This window comes from Monodelphis domestica, chromosome 1 (assembly GCF_027887165.1).
Source record: "Monodelphis domestica isolate mMonDom1 chromosome 1, mMonDom1.pri, whole genome shotgun sequence".
Classification (NCBI taxonomy): Eukaryota; Metazoa; Chordata; class Mammalia; order Didelphimorphia; family Didelphidae; genus Monodelphis; species Monodelphis domestica.
The window spans coordinates 318,817,328-318,838,014 of record NC_077227.1 but is presented as its reverse complement, the minus strand read 5'-3'; the positions used below and the strand labels follow the sequence as shown (position 1 = coordinate 318,838,014).

The following is a 20,687-nucleotide window of genomic DNA, read 5'->3' as shown; positions in this document are numbered from 1 at the left end:
CAATGAACTGAGATGGTTTCTCATTTTCCCCTTGTTTCAAGTCTTTGAATTTAGTCCAGGTACCTTTCCTGACAGAACAAGCTCTCATTGCTTTTAGTAATGCATTTCTAGCCTGACATAGATATATGTAATCTTCCTCTGAATTTAGGTCCTATTTAGGGTCTTCAGGTGGCCAATTTATTGCACCCTCTCCCTGGGCCTAATTGACAAGAGAAAGGACCGTGCTTCCTTCTCTTTCTGTTAGCAGAATGTGCTGCACATCTGTCCAGTTCGGATTGTAACTTCTGTAAATGTTTCAAACTTATTTGTGACTATAATAGGTTCATCCTCAAAGGAGGTCCTGCCCCCCCCCCCCCCCAATCTCTCAGTGTCTTGTGGAGAGAAAGTTTTATGATGCCTAATATTTACTAAATTCCCTCATTTATTATAAGTGGGAATATCTCTTAGAGGGAACAGGCCTGTATTTGAATTGACTGTGGTTATTGGAATCCGATTTGATATTTGGGTTGGAGTTGAGTGTGGAGGGGTAGGGAGAGGCTGATCAGGAATGGGGAGGCAGGGTGAAGGGGGAGGGGAGGTTGGGGCAGAGATGAGAGGAGGATACTGGGTGGGTTGGGAGGGGTTGGTCATGGTCAGGGTGAAGGAATACTGAGCAGAGGCATGGGCAGGGAGGAGAGGAGACCGAATAGGATGGGTGGGGTTGGTCAGGGAAAGGAGGACAGGGAGAAGGAGAGTGGGAAGAATAACAATAGGGAGAAGAAAGAGGGGCTGGGCCAGTAAAGGAAGGAGAGGGGAAAGGGAAGGTGGGGGGAGTTGAGCAAGGGGGAGGAAAGGGTGGGTTTGGGCAGTGAAAAGCTAGGCGAGACAAGAGAGGAGGTGGGAAGGGCAAGAGCAAAGGTAGGCAAGGTGAGTCAGACACTGGGTAGGCTTAGATGGTAAGGGGGGGACATGAAAGGGGGAGGGGTGGAAGAAGTCAGAGCCTGGCCTGGATGAAGAGGAGGAGCCTTCTAGCAGGCAGGCTGAGAAGAAGGCAGGGTGTCTTTCTTACTAGATTTAACTAAGGGTTTAGGAGGAGGAGTTGAAGGAACAAGCCAGAATCACCTGATCGAGAGAATAAACAGCCTTATGGCTGGGGAACAATTAAGGCAGTGTGTCAGTTTTCAGAGTCAGTCAGGCTATTTTGGGGGTTAGTGGGTTTGGTTGACTTGTCAAGGTGATATGCCCATAGCCTCTAATAAGCATAGTCCTTTAACCCTTTATTATTGATGGCCAGTTTTAATTCTTTTAAAAATTAAAAATCAAAAGAACCATACCCTGGCCAGTTAAAGGATTTTAGTGCCCATGTTTTTCAAAGTTTTTTCATCTCCTTTTTTGACATTCAACCCTTCTTAGGGAGCCTTTGTTCATCCCAACTACTAATACCTTATGCAATGGAGAACCCTCAGGCACTTTACTGGTTTTATTCTGTTTATTTCCCATAGTGTCTAGTCTTTTGACCCTGAATTCAGAAGAAAAAAAATTTCTAGCCTATCTTAGTATGTTTAGGAAAATTCTTAGGCCTCTTTTAATCTGAGTGCGGCTTCTGCTCTAGATGCTACTAGTTCAGTAGCTGTGGTACAAGCCAATACTGCCAGGGCACAGTAAGGAACTGTTCTAACTATTGCTGAATGGCAATTCAAGCAATGAAAGGATCCCAAAATATTTTTTAAAAATTGAGATACAATGTACTTTAATTTTATTGTAGAAAGCTACTAAAGTAGAGTAGGGCTAAATAAGAAATCAATGTAAGGCAATAGTAATTGATGCAAGGCAATAGTACCAATAATAAATATATAATAATAATTTTTATCATTAGTAGTAGTATTTTTAAATTATGATGATGATGATGTTTGAAATAATGAATCATTGAATTAGTATAATTAATATTGCATTGAATTAGTTTGGCTTAATTTGTTTTTTTTATTTTTATTCATTTGACTTTTTAAATTTTAATATTATTAATTTTTAATTATTAATAATTCTTTTGTTTAAATTTCATTCAGTGTGATTCAGTTCTGTTTGAAGTATTCAATTATATTTAATTTTATTATTAAAAATTAAAAAAAATTAAATTACTTGCAGTTTTACTTCTTGCTTACAAGTGGCAAGACACCTGTGTGTACTGGCCATTTTGAGCCTTTAGTCAGGTGGCACGAGAGATCCCCCATGTGAACTGGCACTTTAGTCCCCACCCTGACAGCCAGGAACATGGAAGCCACCCCCCTCTCCCCTGGGCTAGAGTCGTTGCAGGCTTGGAAGCCAGGTTGGGGTGGATAGTATGGGTGGGGGTCAGAGGCCCCTGCTCTAGGTGTGCTTGCCACAGAGGTCCAGGCCTGGGGTCAGGACCACAGTCCAGACTGCACAGGAAACCTGCCAACACCAGGGGACCAGAAATGGCAAAGTGGAATAGCTGTAATCTGGCTATACTCAGCAGAGAGCCAGGGTTTGGGAAAAAGGTTTGGGTGATGGTGGAGGCTGGCTAGGGAAAGGGAAAGCCTGCAGTTCGCAGCAGCAAGGCAATGGCTGGTTGTCCCCACTCATCCCAGAGCTGGGTTGTGAGAAGGTGCAACAAGCCAGCTCAGACGGGTGCTGGCCACACCTAGATGCTGGGAACAGGGAGGTCTAGTCAGATCTTCTCTCCAACATCCCACTCTCACCTAAGCTAAGACTAGATCCACCTGAGGGTAATCTTACCAAAATCCAGGCAGTGGGGAGAGCAAGAGAGGGAACAGTAGGGGCAACTGAAGAAGCAGCGGCAACAGCATCAGAACAATGGTAGTGGCTGTGAGGCTTATCTGCCCTTTTGTCTATTTAAAACTGCTCTACAAACTTAGAGAATACTTCTAGTCGCCAAAAACTGTAAAAACTATATTAAATTAACACTCTGGTTCTTAATTACCATAGATTCTTAATATTTACTTGAAATAGAGAGCATAGAGATAGAGGAAGATTTAAGCTTTTTCTAATCTTGCCACATAGCTATCTCAGCCATGGTCCCGCACTGCTGTATTCAAGGGAATACAGAGACACCACTTCCTGGAACCCCCTCTTTTATTTCTTCTCCTTTACCTCTGGATGCTAACCTGATTCTTTCTGGGTCATTGCACTTCTCCTGTGACCTATGTTTGGAGCCCTCTCACACAACGTCCAGTCATGTGATATAAAGCTAGCACTCTGAGGATGCAGGTAGAACAACCCCAGTTAGTGATTTCTGGGGGCTCCCTCCTTTACACACTGTCAAACTGAGCTTCCTAAAGTTCAGGCTTACTATATTCCCCTTCCCCAGGGCCTCTTCCCCCAATTAATAAATTCTATGACTCTTTGTTGTCTCCAGGATCAAATATAAAATCCTATTTAGTATGGGGCAGCTAGGTGGCTCAGTGGATACAGAACCAGGTTTGGAGATGGGAGATCCTGTGTTCAAATGTGACTTTAGACTCTTTCTAGCTATGCGACCTTGGGCAAGTCACCTGTAAAAATTAAATTAGTCTCTAGTAATAAAAGTATTATATTTTATGGGGCTTATTAAGGATTATTAGAAATCAAGGAATAAAGGAAATACAAAAATAAGAAAACCACATGACTAGGGTTGATTAGCCCATTTAAAACCTCCCACACGTAGCTTACCCACCACATCACTGCAGTGGAAGAGCGCAAAGTAGGTGTTGCTGCCAGTTAAATACTCCTTGTGATCTCGCCCAGGTGGAGACTCAGGTGAGATTATAGGGAATTCTGGGAAGTTCCAAGGACTTCTGGGGATTGAAGACTAGGGTTCAAATCTCCATTTTACACACCTAACCCTCTTTGCCTAGCCCTTGCCCTTCTCTCTTATTAGAGTTGTTCCTAGGACAAAAAGCAAGGGTTAAAAAAAATCCCAAACCCTTTATGTTCAAAGCCTTATAATCTACCCCTCTCCTGCATTTCCAGGCTTTCTATACCTTATGTCTTCTTCTGCACACACCTCCCCCCATCACCCCTAATGTGTTCTGTGATCCAGTGACAGTGGCTTGATCTTCTTGTGATTTCTGCCATATACCAAGCCTTTTCTCTGACTGGATTTTTCTTCCTCCTCATCCCTACCTTTTAGCATCCCTGGCTTCCTTTAGGTCCCAGCTAAAATTCCACTTCCTGCAAGAAGTTTTTACTGATTCCTTTTAATACTATTACCTTTCTACCTATCTCCAATTTATCCTATGTATAACTTGTTTGTACAAGTAGTTGTTGTCTCTCTTCTTAAACTATGAGTTTGTTGATAATAGTAATGATGTTTGCCTTTATATCCACAGGGCTTAGCATAGTGACTGCCACATAGTATGTCCTTATTAAGTGCTTATTGACTTGACTTTTTTTACCTTACCTCATACTTTCTAACTCTTAGAACTGATATAGAAACCCAGTTCTATTTCTGATCATCCTCTCCAGTACTGGATGTTCCCTAGGCTACAGGTCCAGGAAGAAACCTGCTCCTCATGGCTACATCTGGTCTGTCTTTTTGTTACCATCACTCAGCAATTTTTTCTTTATGTTCACTTTTAGCCATCTATATCAATTGGTCCAGATCATTTGAGTCTCTGCAGTTGTTATAGAGTTACTCTCTTCTCCTAGATTAGATTTCCATCTTTTAATATCTTTAAAGTGATCTATATCTTTCTGAGGACATCTCTTCAACCTTAAGTTCCTGAATTGAGAGTTGGTGTAGGGATCTCTACTTCAGTTTGGCCTACTGCTTAATGTCACCCTAGGATACCTGGATTCCTATTCCAACCTTCACCTCTAGTAGCCAGGCTCCCTTCGTAAAAATTAAGTTTATATCTCTAAAAATGATATTTTTTATTATTAGAAATGGGCACCAGACTGCTAAGGGTAAAATTTAGGTTTGAGACTGAATATAAATTTAGTGGTTGCAAGGGATTAAATTCTAAATCCCAGTGAAATACTCAAGTTAGAATGAAATTTTATGGTGGTTTATTTACAATAGAAGGAAGAGATTAAGAATGAGGGAGAAATAGGAAAAAGGGTAAAGATCTACTCTGGCCTGACCTGAGCTAGGGAGAATTCAGTGGCCTCTCAGCCAAGGGGCCTTCCCAGAAGATTAAATCTAACTCGGCTTCCAGCTAGAAGGCCTCCTCCAAGATGAGGGGCCTCCTTGGAGGCTGGAACCTTTAGAAGGGTCAAGGGAAAGGGAAGTCAGCCTTAACACTCACCACATGACCGCCTAAGGGAAGCAGTCCCACCTAGACCCACGCTTCAGAGCTCCTCCAAGTCAAATTCCACCGCCCCAGTCCGTAAAAACTGCAAAAAGCCCCCCCTTACAGGAAGTGACGTGAAATATAAAGACAGTTCTTTACATCACTTCTTGTGTCTCACATGTATCAATGGTGGCTTAAATTTTAGTATTTATCTGCACAGGAACAGCCGACTTAAGTAAACCTACATCGGAAGAAGATGTGGCCCAAAGAGACTCTGGCATATCTTCAGGTATTATAAAGGTGGAATGTTCTTTTTTCCTCCTGACTCTGAGAATTACAGGGAGTAAATTTAAAGATTCCTCCAGTACTTCCAATGATAAGGAACCATCTGGGGAGCAAGTAATTGTGGCTCTGAGTTTGCATAGAAGGTCCCTCCCCAGCAAATTTAAAGGGGAGTCAGGAAGGAATAAGGAAGGAATGTTGTGCCTCTAGGGGTCCTACAGACACCATTCTAGGGGGAAGTCTTCTAACTCTTTGAGGTATTCCTAATACTCCCATTACATTCTCTGAGCCAACAGAATAACATTGTAAATCAGGTGTTCTCTTTAATATAGACCAGAAAGCTCCAGTGTCTAATAGACAATCATAATGGGTGTTACCCACCTTTAAAGTAACATGGGGTTCATTAGTATGGGGGGATAGTGGATAGGGACAACGGGTAGTAGGACATCAGGGTCTGGAAAATCAAAGGTTGTATCCTCTGATTCCTGTGCCCCAGCCCCCCCACCCCAAACACCTTCATTGTGTTTGGGAAGTTCCTTGGGCACCCCCCTGAAAGGTGCCCCCCTGAAGGGCACCCCCCTGAGGGGCATTAGCACCTCGAGTATTTTTTGGACGAGCACCATTTTTTATATATTGTTGTGGAGTTATTTGATTTATCATTTTCCCAATATCTATTCCTATAGTCATCATTCCTAAAGTTGTGGTTTGCATTGTCATATTTATATTTATTTCTATAATTATCACTTCTGTAGTTGTTTTTAAACTGCGTATTCCTTCCTATAATATTGAGAAAAGCTCTACACTCTACCGTATTGTGGCCCTTCTTCCCACAGAAGTGGCAGGTAATGGATTGATAATTAGATTTCTGGAGAGGGGCAACTGTCATTGTTTCATTATCATGCCCACTTTCTAATTTAGCTATCTTATCTTTTAAACATCTCATTTCTTTCTTCATTTCCTCCATGGCATCATTATTTTCTTCCTCCTTTTCTTTGTTTCCCTTTAAAACATATATAGCTGTTTTTCGAAATTCTTCAAGGTCCATCTCTGACCATCTTAGACAATGTGTTCTAAAATAATTCTTAATCACTTTGCAAGAGTTATTGACAAAGATCCTTCTATATGTCTTAACCTATTCTCTTTAGTTAGGTTCCAATCCAGGTATCTGTCCCCAAACTCGATTATTCTATCCATGAATCTGGAGGGTGTTTCTTCCTCCTTTTGCTTAATTTTTTCAAGTTCCATCCACTTATCTGTACTGTCTGCACATTCCCTCATTGCTGTAAGGATGGCCTCTCTACAAGTTGTAGATAATCCTCAGGGTTGTTATAGTCCCATTCGGGATCCTGAGATGGTCAATGTGCTGCATTATGCCCCTGGGTTTTGTTGACATGAGCAATTATTTTATTTTTCTCACCTTCAGTTAAAAAAGCCTGTAGCAAGTTCTCAACATCCTTGTAAGATGGATTATACTGAAAAAATATGTCTCCCATCTTTTTTGTTCCTAGAAAGGGATCTTGTTCATATGTGGGGATATTTCATGTAAATTCATTTATTTCTTGGGGAGTAAACAGTATCCTGTGTCTTAAAGTCACCACATCCCCATTCCATCCTATTTCAGGTACTTCTCTTAGAGGAAACAGACCTCTAGTTGAATTTTGTACCTGTGGGTCAGTTTAACTAGGACTAGTTTCTCTAGGAGGATGAGATCTCCTTTGGGCTTAAATTTGGTTTTTCTGTAGGAGAGGGAACACGAGAAACTGGGATTGCAGGGGAAGGGTTTTGGGGATTAAATTCATTCAAAATTTGCACTACATGAGAGAAGCAGTCTGTTAACTGAGCTATAGGGAAGGTGTTTTCCATCTCTATTTCATGGAAGGAAATTTCCTCATTCAGAAGTTCTGAAACAGGTCTGTTTCTAGTAGGGTAGATGTTTGCCAGTTGATCCTATAAGAAGAAATATTTTAAGTTTTCAAACTGGGCTTGCATGTTCTCTTGCATCTTTTTTATGTCCTCAGTTGTTTGAGTATTTTTCTGAATTTCAGCTTCAATTAATTTTTTTATGTTAGCATCTCTAAACACAATGCTGAGGAGTACAAAAATGACATTATCTATTAATATAAAAAATTGGAGGTATGCTGTATTCCTCAATGTCCCTAATTGTTCAACTGCCATATAAATGTTGAAGAATGTAGTATTCATTTATATATATGTGTGTGTGTGTGTGTGTGTGTATATGCATTTTTATTATTTTTCTAACGGTCTTCACAAAACACATGGGGAGCAGGACAAAGCCAAAACTTTCTGCATATTTTTTCCACTTCTAATCTAGGCAGTTGTTCCCTAAGGGAAAGGATATTTAGAAACAGCTATCCCAGCCAGGACCTTAAGGCCCCGTTGTTAAGATTTAAAACAGCTGTGTTCTATCTAATTTAAGGAGAGAGGCCTGAGAGCAGGAAAATGAGCTTTGTACTCTGGTGGTCTAGCTGTTTTTTTTTGTTGTGAGAGATCGAAGCAAGGGCTCCATTTTCCAGAGTTTCCTTGCTGCTAATCAACAAGGGTCAGCTAACTATATTTAGCTATCTATCTAGCTATCAGAGTCACACAGCTGGGAAGTATCTGAGGTCAGATTTGAACCTCGGACCTTCTGTCTCTAGGCCTGGCTCTCAATCCACTGAGCCACCCAGCTGCCCCTTAAGATTAAAAGGAAAAAAAAAATGATGATTCCAATTTAACTTAAGGAGAAAAGAGAAGAGAGAAGTATTTTATACTCACCTGTTCTAGAAGCTGTGTCTTTAGCTGTTAAAAATAACTGACTGAGTGAGGAGAAAGTAGAGTAAAAGGCAAGAAAATTCAGGAAATTTATTGAGGGGACTTGTTAAACTTTCGTGGTCAGCCAAATTGTGATATTGAAATCACTTTAATAGACTGATATATATTAATTTAAGGTCACCAAGGAATTCACCTATGTAATTCCTAAATGAAACACTCAAGTCAGCTGCCAAATTTTTATGGTGTTTTAATTACAACAGGAAGAAGAACGTATTAGAGGGAGGGAGGGAGGGAGGGAGGGAGGGGGAGAGAGAGAGAGAGAGAGAGAGAGAGAGAGAGAGAGAGAGAGAGAGAGAGAGAGAGAGAGAGAGAGAGAGAGAGAGAGAGAGAGAGAGAGAGAGAGGAGAGAGAGAGAGAGAAATCCTTATCATTCACGTGACCAATCTGAAGGAAAGCAGTCGTCCGCGGGGCTCCTCCAACTCCAAGCACCAGCCTCGAAATGACTCTAGCCTTCCTTACAGGAAGTCCTGAGAACTCCAGAGGCTGTTCTCTACCTCACTTCCTGCGTCTCACATGTGCCAATGGTGGTTCTAGCTTGACCTAGGACCGCCCAGAGGTCTGTCCTTTTTTTGCATATGTGTGTTGAAGGCCATATTCTCAAATAATTAAATCTTAAGTTTTGCTGCAGCCCTTCCTAATCTTGTTACACTGAGTAGGGTGGAGAATGTAGTTTCCAAGACCTGATTCTGTTATTCCAAGTATCTCTATTGTTATTGATCAGGAAATAGCTAAATCCGATCTTCTAAAGAATGGTCTGAATAGGGTGGAGTAGTTTTGAAATTCACAATGGCAAGGGTCAAGCAATTTTAATCCAGGCCTGTGTCTTTTCGCTAAGAATAGTTTTTACATTTTAAAATCCCATTTTAAAATGTAAAAATCATTCTTAAAACACCTGTTTTTGCAGACTGCAGAATTTGGCTTGGGCCATAAACTATCAACTCTGGCTCTAGAGTTATAATGTAAGTATCCTTAAACTACTCTTTCATCATCCATGTATCTTAATGCTATTTTGACAGAAGGGCCTACCATGAATAAGGGAGAAAAAATACTTTCCAGGCCCCTTAAGTTCTAGAGGTGTATAATAAAGCTGCCAATAAGGATGGGCAAATGGGAATTCATTTTGATACTGTAATAATTAAAGATGGGTTTGACAAATATAACAATTTTTAAAAAATTATTGTGGTCACTATAAAATTATTTCTTAAGTCACAGGTTGTTAGAAGCTTTATTAGCTTTATTACAGCAGGGTAGAGATAGTAAAGAGGGAAATATAGGAAAATGATAGGGGAATTATCTAGCCTACCACTCTTAAGTCTGTTCCGAAGAAATCTAGCTCACTCTCTGACGAAGTTCCAATCTCTGGCCAGAGGAGCGGGAAAGTCTCAGCCTCCAAAGCAGAAGTCCTCCAATGCAAAAAAAATCCTCTAACACAGAGATCCTTCCTCAGCAAGAGACACCAGCACAGGAGAAGCAGAAGTCCTCGCTCAGCAAAAACCACCAGCATAGCAGAAGTAGTAACCCAGAATGCTCTTGGCTGGTTTTTATAAGCAGTTTTCTCCCTGTAACTTCCTGTCTCTCTGGTCCCTCCTTCTGGTCTATCACATCTCAGGAACCAATCAGAGGCTCTCAATTTGCCTAACACTGCCCAGGGGGCAATGTCTGTGGGATCCACCTCCAGTTCTCTGAGGGTATGAACTCTTATCAAAAGGATTCACAAGTTCCTAACTGATTAAGTTAAAAGGGTGGAGCACTCCAAGTACTCTTGATTAAGTTAAGATAAAAAAAATTCCCTTTTACAACCCCCCTCTGTGATTCTATTGGGAGATGAGCATGTTGAAATCTCCCAGATTTATATGCCTAGTCTCCCCAATGAACCATTTAAAATATCCAGGTTTTACCTCTAAAGATCTTCTAGCTAAATAGGTGCATACAATCTCACTTTTTAAAGGGAAATTACAATAGTTGGAGATAAGAAGGAAATAAAAGAGGAAGAGAGCAAAACCAGTGATTGGTAGGCACATTGACAAAAGCCAATTAGGGGGCAATCCCCTTTGGCACAAGAGTTTACATTCAAAATAGATGTGTTCAACCCCCTTCAGTTCAATTCAGCATATCCCAAAGTTCATTCATTGCCATGAGCTCAGGGCCTGCCTTTCTCACAGCTTCAGGGGTTCCCAGCCAGGTGTGATGGTGCAGGCATAATTGAGTGATGGAAGACGGCTATGTGTGTGTCAGCCTGGGGCTGAGCTTTGTATGGAACTGTTTCTACCAGGCCCAGGGTTAACCTTTATTTTTATAACCTAGTGGATACATATTTAACATACATGCTCAAATACAGATAATTACATAAGTGATGCATAAACTTTGAACACATTGTCTGATTAGCATTCTGTGAAGACAGTCGACAAACATTGTGGCCAAGTTGACAGATCAAAGGAGTAATAGAAACACAACTCAGTTTTAATTTTAAACTAATCATTTTTTTCAGAGTTTCATTGGGGAGTTTCCAAGATGGATTTTGGTTGGTAAATTGAGTCACTGAAGCATGATGTACTAAGGCATAGTGTACAAGCCTATGATGATTTATATATTGGCTTAGGAGAATTTGTTTCTGTGCATGGGAGTAGGGGATTTCTGGGCACAGCTTTTGTGAGGAGTTATATGCCGAAGCAAAAGTTAACCCATGGGGGCAGCTGGGTGGCTCAGTGGATTGAGAGCCAGGCCTAGAGATGGGAGGTCCTAGATTCAAATCTGGCCTCAGACACTTCCTAGCTGTGTGACCCTGGGCAAGTCGCTTAACCCCCATTGCCTAGCCCTTACCACTTTTCTGCCTTGGAACCAATACATAGTATTGATCAAGATGGAAGGTAAGAGTTTAAAAAATAAAAGTTAACCCATGATAGTCTTTTGGGTTTGGTTTTGTAAGTATGATCTTTTGGTGTTATTCTGGGGGTATAATGTACAAGTATTTGCTCTTATATTATTTTTTTCTGAAGCTAGGGAGAGAACAATAATCATAGCAATTCAATAATAAGGGGTGTTGGTGAAAGAAGTCATATGGAGTGGGGAATAAGTGGATGTCTCCATCCTGCCAAGGAGCCACTTTGTGACCTCCTGGCCTCCACATGTGACCCTGTCAAGAAATCATGGTTTGATGGCTCCCAGCAATTCATCTGATACAGTGTATGGTTTCCTCAGGCTTCTTTATGAGTGCCTTTTTAAAAAAAGAGTTCACTTTCTTGATTCAGGGAGTTAGTGAGCTTCTTTTCCTGAAATTTCTCTCAGAAAAAAAATTTAATCTTGGATTTTATGAAAATTATACAATATGATACATTAATCTTTTCCCTGAGAAATGACCTGACGCCACCAGTTATTTCTAATAAGATAATAACGCTTTTGGTACGTACATAATCTTGTATACATACCCAAGAATGAATTTCTGACTAGGATGACTGAAAGGAAAGAGCCCCATCTAGTGAATGTACTTTCTTATAATGGTATTGCATTTCTTATTTCATGTTCTTAAAATAAAGTTTATGTGCTGGAAATACAGATCAGAAATTACACCTTTTCCTTATAATTCTATAGATGATTTGAAGTAAAACTGTACTGTACACCCCAATTACAGTAGCGGTCTTTTTCTTTCTAAATCTGTACCATTGTTTTATGTTTAAATTAATTTGCAGGTAAAAAAGTAGCACTGAATGCAGAAGAAATGGCTGATTTTTATAAGGAATTCTTAAATAAAAATTTTCAGAAGCATATGTACTATAACAGGTAGGTGCATCCTTTTTATTTCAATACAACTGAAAAATACTAAATCCAAATGTTTTATAATCTCATATTAGTTTACAGTAATAGTCTATCTAGACTTAATAATTTTCTCTTTATTCAAAAGACATACCATTTCTACTGCCAATCTACTTCTTAGAATTTTTAAATGAAATGATCAGTTTAAACTTTGGCCTTCTTCATGGTCTAACAAAAAAATTAAAAGCCTGGGAAATATTAGATAACACCTTAGGGGTATTCTAGCCCAAACTTAAAAAAAAAAGTTGTAAACCCTTACCTTCTGCCTTCTGTCTTAATGTCATTTCTTTTTTTCTTCTTTTTTTTTAAAACTCTTACCTTCCGTCTTGGAATCAATACTATTTATTGCTTCCAAGGCAGAAGAGTGGTAAGGGCTAGGCAATGGGGGTCAAGTGACTTGCCCAGGGTCACACAGCTGGGAAGTGTCTGAGGTCAGATTTGAATCCAGGACCTCCTGTCTCTAGGCCTGGGTCTTAATCCACTGAGCTACCCAGCTGCCCTCCTTAGTGTCATTTCTAAAGAAGAAAAGTAGCAAGGGCTAGGCAATTGGTCAGGGTCACACAGCTAAGAAGTGTTTGAGGACAGATTTGAACCCAGATCCTCTTGACTCTAGGCCTAGAGCTCTACCACTGTGCTACCAACTGCTTCTCAAACCTTTTGTTTTATAAATAAGGAAACTGGCTATGCGGGTGAAGTGATCTGGCCAAAATAGCAAAGCCAGGATTTGGCCTGGTGCTTCTGATTTCAAATGCAAATAACATTTTCTTTCTACTATGTCAGATTCCTAAAATTAATTTCTAGATGCTGATTTATAGTACTCTTAACAGGGTTTTAAGTCAAACAAGTATTCATTGTACTTAATTTCTTAGCTTCTGATTTAAACACATTGCAATGTTTTCAATAGATAGGTCATTTGTGTGTGTGACCTAAAAATCTGTCTGGGCAAAGTTTCTGTCGAAAATAAGCAGGGCCTACCCTATGCAAAATTGTGAAGTTGGTGAAACCCACAGTCTTCTCTTTCAACCCATTTAGTAATGTTTACTAGTACTAGGCCTCTAAAAGGGTCATAATACTTACCTGTGTTCTCCTTATTCTCTAGCAAAATAAGGAAAATGGTCTTGTGTCTGCAGAAGTTGAGAGATGTCTGTTACTTCACATAGTACTTGTTATAGTGAAGCTTTGCTGTTGCCCTTCACAATTCATTGTGAAGTTGGTGGAATTCTTTTTGTGAATTCAAGTCAAACTTCATTAATCACAGTCATTTAAGTGAACTACATGTAATTATGCCTAATGACCTTATAATGCAGTGCAGTTATGCTTATGAATTACACTAAATAACTTTCCATCTTTTTTATTACCATACCAATCCTTATCCATGTGTTCTTAGGCTTAATAGTTTGTTAATAACATAGTACTATTGTCTACTTATAACCTACGTACTTGCAGTGAGATGGAAAATTGGGTAATGGAGTCTTAAGCCATAACTGAACAATTTCTTTTTTTTTTTTTAAACCCTTACCTTCCGTCTTGGAGTCGCTACTGTGTATTGGCTCCAAGGCAGAAGAGTGGTAAGGGCTAGGCAATGGGGGTCAAGTGACTTGCCCAGAGCCACACAGCTGGGAAGTGTCTGAGACCAGATTTGAACGTAGGACCTCCCATCTCTAGGCCTGACTCTCAATCCACTGAGCTACCCAGCTGCCCTCTGAACAATTTCATTACATTTAACATATTTTTAAAATGAAAAGTGATATAGAAGTCATTATATTTTAGTATATATGATAGATTTATTCTAACTAAATCTAGACAAAATTCTTTCTTCTCATACTAATTTTCATTAGGGTGGTGCTTTCCCTTTGGATGGTCATCCATAAATATATATATAGATCCTAGAACATTAGAATTGGTAAGGACCTTAGGACCTAAAGCAGCACTGGTGAAGATGTGGCATGAGTACAGAACAGGCACTCAGGAGCTGCTCTGTTCCCCCTCTTCCCAGCACCAGAGAACATTTTTTACATACCCCATCCCTCTGTCCAGCCACTCAAAGCAAGCACTTTCTCCCTCATCTCTCTCTGGTAATCTGTGGGCTCACAGACAGTTTGAATTTGCCCTCTGGGCACTTGAACTCAAAGGTTCTCCAGTGAGGACCTAGAGTATCAAAAGCAATGGGGCCTTAAAGGAAGCTATTTGCCCAAGATCACATAGCAAGTGAATGGCAGAGGCCAGGTTTCCAGCTTATTGACTTTTCCATTACATGTTTCAAAAGTTTATGTACATCAGGTGTTTAGAATCCAGAATACATTTTCTCATAGAAATGATGTTACAAGTTCCTAGGCCCTCCTTTGAAGTGACAGAAATTTAAATATTGACCTCATGTGTGACAGATGGTTGTATAGTTTTCAGAGTAATTATTGAAAGGCTTTAGGTAATGTGCTTTTTTCACGTCATCTGCTTGCCATCTCTTTGCTTCCTTTTTGAGCTCTCATTTGTTATTTCTTCCTTCTGTCCCAAGTGCTGATAAAATACTCTGAGCTTGTTCCAGAACAGAAGTCCTGTGTTCACTCATCAGTTCATTTGGCTGAAAGTAATGGCACGACCTGCATACTTATTAGCATTTTGGCTCCAAAAGACTTAGCTTTTAGAATCTAGGGCCGCCCTTGCCTTGAGTAATAGATTCTGTATGAGCATCGCCAGTTGAATTGGGAACTAACCATACTAATGATAAATACAAGTTTCAGCATATTCTCGAGGCTTATTTAAAGTCAAGGAAGACTATGATTGTGCCTATCCATAGTATTTGTATTTAGGCAATTCAAAGATTACCTTTTGAGGAACTAAAAAAAATGAAAGAAAAGCTCATTGAGAACCAGTAAGTGTGGACAGAGTAGCTCTATAATCTTTCTCAGGTCAACATCAGTGATAAATGAATCTAACTACTTTTTTTGCCATTGTCGGGGAGAAGGAAGTAGAGCCCACCTTTTCTCCTTTGAGCATGAAATGTGCTCAAATATATATAAATAGGATGCCAGGATCTGGCATTGTCAATGTATATACAGTGTCAGGCCCCCTGCTCCCTTCCAACGGAGCTTATTGCCTTATAAGCACTTCATTGCTTATTCAGTGTATCCTTTGCCATTTTCCCAGAAAAAGCTTTCTAAAGTGTATAGAAAATCCATCAAATTTTTGTGTTTTCTCCAGAAGCCACAAATGTTCCTTTTTCCCTGGAAACCAAAGTCAGGAATGGAGCTTACATCACCACAATGAGCAAGGATGGTTGGACTAGTGGCTTAGCGCTGCTTCATTTTGAAACTAACAAAGCTCTCAAGGAGAATAATGGACCTAGTCTAATAAAATGAAATTTAATAAAGGATAATGTAAAATCCTGCATTTAGGTTTAAAAAAATCCACCTCTTAAGTATAGGTTGGGGAATACAGAGCTAGATAATAGTTCATAGGACAAAGGAATGGGCACTGCAGGCGCACAGTGATCAGTGGGGTGACTTTTCCAAGTCAAAAAAGGCTAAAAGGCAGAGAGCTCTCTGCTTAATTGTAAGCAATGCTGCCTCTGCAGGTAGTTCTCTTATTGAGTCAAAGAAGGCTATGATTGTACATGAATTGCATCAGTAGTATTTGTATTTGGGCAATTCAGAGATTGCCTTTTGAGGAACTAAAATAAAATGAAAGAAAAGTTCATAAAATTGAGAGAACTAGTAAATGAGGTCAGAGGAGCTCTGTAATCTTTCTCAAGTCATGCTCTGTGATAAATTAATCTAAGGACTTTTCTAGCCATTATTAGGGAGGAGGTGGACATGTTCCTGGATATGTTCAAGTAGAGGCGGGATATTGTATTAGGCTTTCTAGTACAGTTACTTCCAGCTGTGAGATTCTGTGATTCAGATTTTTTGAAATATTATTTTTTAATATTAGGTGAAAAAAAAGGGTCTCTTTAATGATACATCTCTGCTTCCCTCCTACTGTCTAGTTGTCAAAACTATTCAGTGTTTTGGGTAGTTTAAGGAAAGGGAAAAATTATTAACAAAGGAAGAGAGTAAGCTGAACTCTTTTTAGTTTTGGTGCTGAATCTTCTTTCTAATATTTATGTATTAATCACAAGTACTGTTGCATATAGTACATAATATTGTTTGTTCTTTTTCTTGTCATGAAATCTAGAGACTGGTACAAACGAAATTTTACTATCACTTTGTTCATGGGAAAAGTGGCCCTAGAAAGAATTTGGAAGAAGCTTGGATTCAAACAGGTAAAGAACAAATAGAAGCACATCTACATCTGCCTGAACCAGCTCATGGGCAGACCATCAGGTTCAGGCACTGCTCCTGCTGTGACATCCTGTTTATCTAGAACAACATCATATCAGTATGAATGTGACTGACAAACTCCAACTTATATGGATGAAAAAAAAAATTTTTTTTTAAAGAGTAAAATTGAGGGCCACACTTTTTTACTCCCTCCCACAACAACCTGAGCAAGGAATGTAATCTATGTGAATTGGAACAGATGGCTGAAGAGTTATTTCAGGGCAAGTTGTGACCCAGAGAGAACTGATAGCTATCAGCTTGTTGCTACACATTTTTTTTCTTCCTGATGGAGATAGATAGATATGGGCCTTTTAATTCCTGAGTTGACAATTTTTGGTCAGCATGTTTTGAGATGATTCCCATCTGCCTAAAACCTACTCTTTTTGTCAGGTAATCACCTGAGGTCTGAAATAATTAAATTATCATAACATTAACCATCCCCAGTGTATATGTCCACGAACTGATCAGCTATCATGTTGGTTGCCAAAGTTTTAGAGAAATACTTGGCACTTGTTTGGAAATAAGTATCCTTTGAAACAATGGTTCATAGTGTGACTATAGTTTAACTAATTGTTTGTTGTTTTGTTTTTTTTTAACAAATGTATAAGAATACATACTTCCAAATGAAACTGTTGTTATTGTTCAGAATATTTCTGGAAATCCTCTCTAGATATTACCTTCTAGTCTTTAGAACATTTTCATTCCTGGCATTTTTTCATCCTTGAAAGGTGATTGGAATTTTTGAAACATTAAGAGCTGTGTCTAACAAATGAAGTGAGGGAGACTGCTGATTGAGACATTTTGGGGTTCCAAATGGTTCTAAAATCATGAGTGGTTTTCCTCTGTGGTTGGTTCAATTAGCCCGAAGTGTCCCCCAAATGGCTTCCAGAATGGTCTTTAAGGCCCCCTTCAACTCTGAGCTCCTATGTTTTGAACAGGGGAAAAATAGTAGCCATGAGTGTGCTTCTATTCAAGAAGGGCTACTTTAAAAAGGGACAACATACCCAGATATATAATTCTGGTCTATTAGTTAAAATAGTCATCTTATTTCAGAATTACACTTTGGGCTAAAACTCTTAGTGAAGGCTACAGTATTCTCATCATATACTACCACTCAAAATTGTAAGCCCATTGTAGACAACAAAACTTTTTCCTACTCTTCTGTATCTTTTCACTATCTCATTACCCTTGTTGCTGAGGAGGACCTCAGCCAATAGGGAGCTAGCAGTGAAATTGAACTTCCCAACTTTTTTAGTGACTGACAATCTCAGCTTTCCTTTGGTCTCCTTCCTTGATGGCCCAAAAAAGGGAAAGTGGTTTTTAAGGAAGGAAAGATATTTTTGAGGTAAACATTAAATGTGGGAGGTGGACATATATTCCTTGTTTTAGAGATACATAGATTTGTTGTCAGTGTAGAATTAGTAGTTTTTAAATTTCGCTTTAAGGGAGGCAGCAGGTGTGAAGAAATAGAATTTATATGAAGCACAGTGAAAAAGGAGTATTTTTAGCTGTGGAAGTATGATAAGATGATTCAAATCTTGAGACCTTTGAGGACTTTCCATCTTAAGATCAGGAAATTATTTTGGAGAGGATTTTTTATCTTGTTTTACTTTTTTTATTAGAAGTTAAGTATTTTATCTTTAGGCAGAATAAATAAAAATGGTTATTTTATTTTTAAAATGTAATTAAGAAATCACATTTTTCTTCAAAAGCTTCAGTTCAAGCCATATTCATTAGAGTGTCAGAGCTGGAAGGGATCTGAGAGATCTAGTCCAGCTTCCTAGTTCATAAACAAGAAAACTGAGGTCCAACAAAGAGGATTTGCTCAGGGTCATGAAACATATTGGTGGTAGAACCAGGGCAAGAACCTAAGTGTTCATATTCATGAACCAGAGTATTTTCTTCCATATCTTGCTTCTTAATTGACTATACATTAAATCTTTTGATGATGTGTTATTTTGTCAGGTGGGCACTCCTAGCCATTAAGACCACAGTCCTTCTATACCTTAGTCTAGTATTTGGGAGTTAGTGTGGCTGAAAAAATCATTAATTAATGGCCATTTAATTCAATTGCTGTTTAATGTGCCTCTCCAAACGAAACAGCAGACAAACAGATCTGTTACCTGTTCTTGAAACCTTTCCAGCTTATTAAGCCAGTTAGGGCTTATGTTCTACTAGCGTAGACTTTGAAAAGCCAGGGTCACCTGCGTGCCTCAACAAGGCACTTTAATCCATTTAGTTTGCTTATTAATAGCCTGTGATCTGCATGCTGCTGTGACAGCAACATGCATATTGACCTAGTAAAACAAGCTATTTTAGCCTATTGGCTTAAATCATCCCCTGGGTGAGGGGACAGACCAGTACTGACTAATACTTTGCAAGCAATGCTACTGAATAACGCTTGTTGGGTTTCTAGCATAAACCCTTGGAAGGTAAGAATAAAGAGTTCTAGTACTCTAGAACTGAGTCATTGAAAGTTTTCACATAAATATTGTGTTCTTCTCAAGAAAAAAAAAGAGAACATATGTTGAAAAATTCAAGATATCTGACTTGAACTCAGAAAAGAATGCATTTCCAATTTCATAATTGATTGAAGCTTATAATAATGGCAGGGTCCTTGGAAGCTTGGAGTTAAAGGATGCAGCTTTAAAAAATAACGTACTCCTTAACTATCCCAGCTAGGGGTTCTGAAGCTTTTTAAGCAGAGAGTTCCTTGCAGATCTGTTCCTTCAGCTTTAAATTTTGGTCTAATCTCTGTTGAGGTTGTAAGCTTTTATCATATCTGTTGAGGACATCTGGTATTAAGGAAAGGTTGTAAGGTATAGTGGGGAAAATACCCAAACTGAGAGGGAAATTCTCATGCTGGCTCTGACCCTTCATCCCTAGGGGTCTGACCTTGGGAAGATCATTTCTTTCTAGATTTCAGTTTTCTCTTCTGTAAAGAATCTATATTCCAGCATACTTTCCCTAATATCTTTTTCATTTTATATATTAGCAGGATGCTTTTAGCAACTCAATACATAAATGTGATTACTGAAATCAGAATCGATCAGGTCATCTTTTCAAAAATAATGGCCATGTCTTAATGCCAAATGTTAACTTGATTCTTCAGTGTTAATTCTGTTTATTACTAGAGATATAAATGTGCTGATGGAATTGATAGGAAATGAGGAGGTACTCTGGCTTTGGTCTTTTCCTGGATTATAAATATTTGAGCTAAGTAATCATTTTAATGTTACCTGCTATCACAGATACCAATAATTTCAAGGTCATTTTGAATTGACCCTAATGTCTGTGCTCACAAAAAAATTATGTGCAAAATATTGTTTCTTTTTAAAAGAAAATCTGCCTCTTAATTTTCTGTATAGCCATCTTCAGATGGCTTTAGGATTTTGATTGTATTAGCACTTGAATTTTTAAGTATTTATGAGAGATTACATTTTTCATAGTTATATTTTCTCCATTTTGGTTTTACCCACACATTTCCATTGGGTGGAATTCCAAATATTCTTTAATGATTCTGTTATCTAGGCTTTTAAAATTTTAAATAAAAAATTCTGTATTTTCTGTTTCTGTCTTTCTTTATCTTTGGTTGATTTTAGAGGTGTTCTTTTGTAACCATAAGCAATTACAGGCATCAAACTGCAGTGAAGATGCCAGTTTTCCCTGCCTACCTTAGAGTGAAAATCGAAAGGGTTAAGATACACAATCATGAAATGAAAGAGTTGGAGAGAACCAGCATAGACTGGTGCCTGAACTGGGAATCAGAGCTGGAAAGGACCATGGACCCCCCCCCAGAGCTATAGAATGTCTACTGAAAGAGCCCATTGACTGTATACCAGACCCCTTATGTCACATGTCCTCATGACATAAGCTAATATAGTCTGTCTTCACCTCCCTTCATTTGACAAATGTGGGAAGCAAGCCCAGAGAGAGGAAAAGGCACTAGGCCAAGGCAACCTATTGTGTTAATGGCAAAGCCAGTGCTAGAATACATGTCTCTTGTGATCCAAGCAAGTGTTTCACTAAGTCATACTTCTTTTCAAGTGTTCTGTAACCCCTGAAGGGCCTTATGAATTGCAAAGCCCTGTATTGTCAATAGCTACTAGTACAGTGCCTGTTATTATAGTAGCAAAAACTAAAAGTGTGACTCACTATTTCTGGGCAATCCATGCCATCGCCAAAAGCAAAAATCTGATAATTGCCTAATTTAAACCCT

The 20,687-nt window shown here is 39.1% G+C and overlaps 1 protein-coding gene across 3 annotated transcripts in view; it reads left to right on the top strand.

The window, feature by feature from the left end:
* LOC100020979 (cytochrome c oxidase assembly factor 8) overlaps positions 1 to 20,035 on the top strand; it is a 45,786-nt gene extending 25,751 nt beyond the window's left edge. Inside the window, exons 4-5 of one of the 3 annotated variants that reach the window (XM_007473513.3) lie at positions 12,029 to 12,119; positions 16,323 to 20,035. In XM_007473513.3, the coding sequence (XP_007473575.1) occupies positions 12,029 to 12,119; positions 16,323 to 16,425 (194 nt within the window). In that variant the 3' untranslated portion in view covers positions 16,426 to 20,035. Of the gene's footprint in view, positions 1 to 9,246; positions 9,306 to 12,028; positions 12,120 to 16,322 lie in introns of those variants that run through there. The other 2 variants (XM_056811214.1, XM_056811215.1) reach the window with 2 other exon arrangements.
* The last annotated feature ends 652 nt before the right edge of the window (positions 20,036 to 20,687 follow it).